At 47.1% G+C, this 7,009-nt stretch overlaps 1 protein-coding gene across 1 annotated transcript; it reads left to right on the top strand.

Annotated features, from left to right (window-relative positions):
* Window positions 1–1,874: 1,874 nt before the first annotated feature.
* Window positions 1,875–3,533, top strand: LOC116449507 (glycine-rich cell wall structural protein 1.8-like). Its single transcript, XM_032121114.1, has one exon. It carries the CDS (start codon window positions 1,875–1,877, stop codon window positions 3,531–3,533), a length of 1,659 nt encoding a protein of 552 aa, XP_031977005.1.
* The last annotated feature ends 3,476 nt before the right edge of the window (window positions 3,534–7,009 follow it).

Below are 7,009 nucleotides of genomic sequence, written 5' to 3'. Positions count from 1 at the left end.
AGTGGAATCTGTTGAATTTTAGTCATATAGAGTAAGGTTTTGCATATCTCTCTTAAAATGATTTTATATTGAATGGCTATTTTAAAAATTTACTGAATATGTGATTACCTGTGCTTATTGAAAGAGACAAGACCTGTATTTAAAGGAATTGTAGTTAAATACTCCTGTTACCTTCACGTCTTCCCCTATCAAGTTGTCAAAGAGAAAAGCATGTGCATTAAGCTTTATGTCTGCTTATCCAAAAGCAAATGCATTTAAAATATCATTGGAAAAGGGTCATTGCTGCAGTTCAGAAATGGTTAGGAGAGTACTTGAAATACCATTTTTTTAAAGAGAGATGAAGAATAAATTATGCATGTTCACGATCAAGTTACTCATGAGGTCCTCAAGGAACTGTTTGTGTACTTATGCTGATTTATATATTCTATATATGCATAAAATATTAACAAAAAAGGTAAATAGTACTATCAACAACAAATTTGTTTCCTCAAAGAGCTTAAACAGCGAAAACTTAATTGGACTGCAGAGAGTTTGAGAAGGATCTTTTAGAATTGTATTAAAAAGTGCCAGGTAATAAACAGAGGAAATCCTGATATAATTCTCCCTAAATTGGCTGTTGTTATTCAGAGGAAAAAAAAAATGTCAGAGATATTCTTGATGGTTCTCTAAGAATGTCAGCTGAAGGTTTACGCTGGATTATTTCAAGTGGCTTTAGAAATATTCATTTTGGTGAAAATTCTATGCTATTTTTAGCAAATCCATTTTGAAAAAAAAAAATCTTTATTAAAAGTGTTCTCATGTCCACCTTGTACCATTAAAGTAAATCAGTCAAGTGAAATTAAGATCCTTAAAGATCCAAAATTAACAGAAAATACTAAGTGAAATGAGAAGCTCTGTTGTCCCTTTTTGTTTGTTTTATTCTACTGCAATCTGTTCTTCCTTTCCATCAATCATTTCTAGTGGCACTTAATGCTGTGATTCATACCATTAATTTATTCCAAGAATTACATAGATGGTATATAATAATTAACCACTACATGCTGTAGTATGAGTTTCACTAACTGCTACATGAAAGGGCAGATATCTCCATACTGATCTGACAGTTTTTGCTGTTCAGGTGACAGAAAGGATGCAGATGCTGGCTGTAATTAATAAGTAGAGATTTGTTCTGTTGATGGAAAGCTCTCAGCTGGAATAAAGCATACAGAGCTGGCTTCTGCACCAAACACTTCTGCCTCTCTGACATCAGAAGAGGGACAGCATTTTGATCCATTAATCCACCTGATATGTAATGTTTTATGAAAAACATGTGTTGCTAGGACATTAGATTGGTGTTGGCTTGCCTGCAGAAAAGTGGAGCTGTAATTATTTCATTGTTTTTCATCTGCTGCACTGGTCAGATGAAAAATTTCAGGAGATAGCATAATGGAAGAAGAATTTGGACTCTACCTTTTTTTGAGTAATGGTTATCTTAAAAATAATTCTTAAAAGTATTAGAATGATATGAAACTAAGTCCTTTAAACTATTTCCCCTGCTACATTGACAAAGATTTGTGAGGATCTCATTAGTCACAAGAAGTCCAACAAAGGAGTACTCACTTTAAGAAAAATGTTTCTTTGAAAAGGGAAATGTATTGTTTTGGATTTACACAAGGAGCAGATAGTAAGGTGCCCTTCTCGCGGGGTCACCCAAGTAAGTAGCACACATATGTTTTCTGTTAAACTGCTGCCCCCGCTTCTGCACTTACAGTACATTTTAAGGAAAGGAAGATAAACTCATACCAGGAAATAGACTACAAAATGAAATCTTTATTCAAAGTACAAAACAAAACCATTTTGTGGAGATTTTTTTAGGATTGCTAAAAAAGAAAACGATGGGGTTTAACTCTGCTGTAGTTTTAGATCATCTACTCCTTCCGAGTCAAAGGAAAGAAGAAATCTCCAGGGGGGAGATTAGAAGCAGTCGTTTATGGCGGGTATGGGCTGCGAGGACGTTTGTGGGTCGGGAAGGGAGGCTCCGCTCGGATCCGCAGCTCCCGGGGCGCCCCGAGCTCCCGCCCCGAGCTCCCGCCCCGCGCTGCGCCCGGCGCGCCACCGGGGGGCGCCACAGTACGCGGGAAGCGCCGGGAAGGGCGGCGCGCGGGCTCGGGAACGGCGGCGCGCGGGCTCGGGAACGGCGGCGCGCGGGCTCGGGAAGGGAGGAGCACGGGCTCGGGAAGGGAGGCGCGCGGGCCCGGGAAGGGCGGCGCGCGGGCCCGGGAAGGGCGGCGCGCGGGCCCGGGAAGGGAGGAGCGCGGGCTCGGGAACGGCGGCGCGCGGGCCCGGGAAGGGCGGCGCGCGGGCTCGGGAACGGCGGCGCGCGGGCTCGGGAAGGGCGGCGCGCGGGCCCGGGAACGGCGGCGCGCGGGCTCGGGAAGGGCGGCGCGCGGGCCCGGGAAGGGCGGCGCGCGGGCCCGGGAAGGGAGGAGCGCGGGCTCGGGAACGGCGGCGCGCGGGCTCGGGAAGGGCGGCGCGCGGGCCCGGGAAGGGCGGCGCGCGGGCTCGGGAAGGGCGGCGCGCGGGCTCGGGAACGGCGGCGCGCGGGCCCGGGAAGGGAGGAGCGCGGGCTCGGGAACGGCGGCGCGCGGGCTCGGGAACGGCGGCGCGCGGGCTCGGGAAGGGCGGCGCGCGGGCCCGGGAACGGCGGCGCGCGGGCTCGGGAAGGGCGGCGCGCGGGCTCGGGAAGGGCGGCGCGCGGGCCCGGGAAGGGAGGAGCGCGGGCTCGGGAACGGCGGCGCGCGGGCTCGGGAAGGGAGGAGCGCGGGCTCGGGAAGGGCGGCGCGCGGGCTCGGGAAGGGAGGCGCGCGGGCTCGGGAACGGCGGCGCGCGGGCTCGGGAAGGGAGGAGCGCGGGCTCGGGAAGGGAGGCGCGCGGGCCCGGGAAGGGAGGAGCGCGGGCTCGGGAAGGGAGGCGCGCGGGCCCGGGAAGGGAGGAGCGCGGGCTCGGGAAGGGAGGAGCGCGGGCTCGGGAAGGGCGGCGCGCGGGCTCGGGAAGGGAGGAGCGCGGGCTGGGGAGTGGCGGAGCGCGGGCCCGGGAAGGGAGGCGCGCGGGCTCGGGAAGGGAGGAGCGCGGGCCCGGGAACGGCGGCGCGCGGGCCCGGGAAGGGAGGAGCGCGGGCTCGGGAAGGGAGGCGCGCGGGCCCGGGAAGGGAGGCGCGCGGGCTCGGGAAGGGAGGCGCGCGGGCTCGGGAAGGGAGGAGCGCGGGCCCGGGAAGGGAGGAGCGCGGGCTCGGGAAGGGAGGAGCGCGGGCCCGGGAACGGCGGCGCGCGGGCTCGGGAAGGGAGGCGCGCGGGCTCGGGAACGGCGGCGCGCGGGCCCGGGAAGGGAAGAGCGCGGGCTCGGGAACGGCGGCGCGCGGGCTGGGGAGTGGCGGAGCGCGGGCTCGGGAACGGGGCGTCTCCAAAGGAACCCTCGCTTCTAGAGCTGAAGCTCTGAGCGGCAGCTTTCTGACCTTTCTGCCGCTCACCCCAGAGTTTAGAAATGCCTGGTGGTAATTTTTCTTTCTGTGCTGATCTGACACTGGGGAACTCCTGTCCCAGTGGAGTATCAAAGTAAAGAGGGATGGTGGAAAGAGAAATTCCCAAATCCTGCTGTCTTCCCTGCGTGTTTGTGTCCCCCCCCCCCCCCTTTTTTAATTTTTTTTTATTTTTTTATTTAAAATTTATTTTAGCCCCCTGTACATTAGTCACAGGATTCTGGTCCAGACCCTTCTTTTGAATTTGCTTGTGTTTTCTGAACTTTTTTCACCTTTGGCTACAGACAGTCATTCCTACTTCACGGTGCAATGACAATGACTGATAGCTTTGAAATGAAGTAACCACCTGGAGCCCATTTCTCCCAGGTGTGGGTGCTGAGCCACATTTAACTGCAGTCCTCATGGCCATACAGGCATTTCTCCTCGGTATTCTCTAGAGATCCATGGCAGAGAGACTCTGCTGATTTTTTTTTCTGTTGGCATCAACACCGTCAGGACTCACAGCATCCTTATGCTGGCTACAGGGAGGTGCAAAAACACCTACCAGGTTATTCATCCACTTCAGCTGTTTGTTTGGGATCACAAAAAGTTGGCATTGCCACTTCCAGGATGTGATGAAACCAAAGTGCATGGGTGAGGTAGAGGGGATGCTGTTGTAATCCAGCATCTCTTTGGAGGAATCGATAATTCTGACCATTAGAAGAGGTATCATTTCATCATAGTTGCCAGAGTGAGCGTGGAGTTCTTACAGACCTTCCCGGTGGGTTTGACTCTGGCATCATCTGGGTTACTGTTGGTATCATGCATTTCACAGTCAGTGAAACACTTTGCACCTGGGAGTCCCTCCAGCCCTGTGATGAAAGGGGGCAGCTGTGTCCTGGAAGGCCTCTTAAGGCAGTGTTAAGCCCTAGAGCACCTTGAGGACCTTTCTGGGCGAAAGAGCCCATGCAGAACACCAGTGTGGATAAGGAGCTTATGACAAACATGTCAAGTTAGTCTTTCCATGTCTCAATGTCTTCATATGAATACTGGATGCTTTTAAAAAATGTTTTAAATAATTAATTTTTTTTAGCTATGCTTAGAGCTCATTAAAGAGCTAAGTGGATCAAAACCTATGGGTTATGATACAGTTATAGACCATGTGTGTGGTAGTCTAAGAATCTATATTCAGTTCTTGACAACACAGACTCGACAGTTTCTGTGCTTTCACTCCCACGTGCTATAAATATACAATGGAAAAATCTAAGTGTTAAAAATTTCAAAGTGTTTCCCAGGCTGTTCCTGCGATGAAAAGAATGTGCCAAAGTGGGTCATAGGTGAGAGTGGAGAATGGGATCTGCTGTTCTATGATGTTATTTCCTCATAGTAATGTTAAAGGTAAACAGCTGTAACAGTGGTACTGTACATCCTGACAGGTCAAACAAGTGAGAGAAATGCCAATAAAACCACAACTCATTTAATCATTGAGATTAAAAAAAGTGTTAAAACTAGGGTTTTATTTCTTGAGGTGGAACGTTTTTGAACTGCCTTTGTAGTTATTTCAATTTTGTTTTATACATTTACCTACCTGCCAAGCAGCTCACAGATGTAGGGGCACAGCTGGGTAGCACTTTTGGTTTTGTTTCTGAGGAAAGTTTATCTTAGAGCCGGTAAACCAGTAAACCTTTGAGTGGCTATTGAAGATTTTGAACTTCTAATATTGAGCAAAGGAATTCTTCAGTTCTGCAGGACTTAATTAATTTTTTTTTGCATGAAATTTCTTGTTTTAAAGAAATCTATGAGATTATGAATGTTATATCTAAATTCTAACATGAATCCTCATAAGAAGAACACAGAATTTCTGATATAGGTGTTTTCCTCATCCCTTGTTGACCAGTTTTTATCAGTGTTTTCTCTAATAGAAAGGCTGTGTTATTACTGTGTAATAACTTCCCTTCAGGGTCTGCCATCTTTTTTCCCCCTCTAATGCAGGTACAAACCTAATGTGTGGAGGTGTTCCTGCAGTCCAATGGAAGTTGCAACAGAGTTAGTGTTAAGAAATATTCCATTCTCTCTCATTGTGTGTTTTTCATTAAATATTTTCTCAAGGATGGTAAAATACAGCTTAAAAATTGCCTGCTCAGCTCAAAATCACTTCCCTATTGATTTGGTTATCTGCTTGCTGCTTTTGCCGTGCAGACCAGCAAGCAGTTTTGTTTCTTTGGTGAACTTAATCAACGAGGAGAGAGAGAACATGGAAAAAAATATGCTTGGTCATATCAAAACATTTTCCATGCATTTCAGCAATGTTCATACCGAAGCAATTACTCTTGTTTTTCATGAATATTCCTGTAATAAAAAAGCAATTTCCATCTAAGCATGGTTATTAGTTTTCCTCATGAGATCTTGGAACGCATTATTAGAAATATTCAGAGAGATATGCAATTGGTGGTACTGTTGTGTACCATTGGGAAGCCTTTAATGACTGGTTCCTGAGACCTTCCTTCCTCTCTGTGCTGTGAATTGGCGTGGGTGAGAATAATTATTGGTTTCAATGCAATCTGTACCAGTGCCCTTTTGAACAGAGGGTTCAGGCTGCAATGTCTAATTGTGGGATAGATGGATTTATAGCGAGTTGTGGTCTGCAGGGCACAACACTTCCTGGGTACACCATGCCTGCTTCTGCACAGCTCTGCAGCTGCGTGCTCCCAACTTCGTTTTTACAGACGATGGATGCTGTCATTCCTGGTCTCTGTGAATGAATCAGAAAGGAAAAAGTCTTGCTATTAGTTCCACCATTTGCTTATAGTTTCTGACTTTCTTATATGACTACACTGGAATTATTTGAAACTTTTTTTTTTTTTGCAGGTACTTTCCTGCCCATATTCAGCTGAGTGTCCACAAGACAAATGCAAAAACTTATATTAGTTGTACTTAAGAGCTTTAATAGGGCTGTGTTTATTACTGTATCATTTTGTTATCTCACCAAGAACATGTTATGATGTTTTACATGCCTGGTATTTTCTAAAAACGTGGAAATCCATCTGAAGAATAATTTTTGATTTCCCATTTTTCAGATAGGAAAGCTGAAGCATAAAACCAGAAAGACTCACTCAGGGTTCCCAAAAAGGCTGCTGTTGAGCTAGGAATAGCCTGAAGCTTGGGTTCTTAGAATCCTACTTTAGTATTCATTACTGATCCATATCATGTCCTATTTGAAATATAAGCGAATCAAGATTTATTTTCTGCTATGTTTTTTAAAATAGAAAATATTTCTCCTGATAGAGGACCCTGTGCTAAATACAAAGGATTGTAAGTTACTGAATCCACAATGACTGAGTTCTTTCCTTGTTTGGTTTGGAATTAATTTTTTTTTTCCATGAAGTTACAAATGTGTTATTTCTACTCAATGCTGATTTTGATCTTGACATCATGCAAAACCTCGAATTCCCATTCCCTCTGCTGAGAATCTTAGAGCACAGGGGAGACAGACACTGTGAGTAAGAAATTTTTGAT

The sequence above is a fragment of the Corvus moneduloides genome, chromosome 11, assembly GCF_009650955.1.
Source record: "Corvus moneduloides isolate bCorMon1 chromosome 11, bCorMon1.pri, whole genome shotgun sequence".
NCBI lineage: Eukaryota > Metazoa > Chordata > Aves > Passeriformes > Corvidae > Corvus > Corvus moneduloides.
The sequence above is the reverse complement of the archived record's forward strand: the minus strand, read 5'-3'. Positions and strand labels throughout refer to the sequence as shown.

Bases quoted from the DNA above. Each gene is read 5' to 3' on its own strand.
- LOC116449507 (XM_032121114.1), top strand. From the start codon at position 1,875: ATGGGGTTTAACTCTGCTGTAGTTTTAGATCATCTACTCCTTCCGAGT.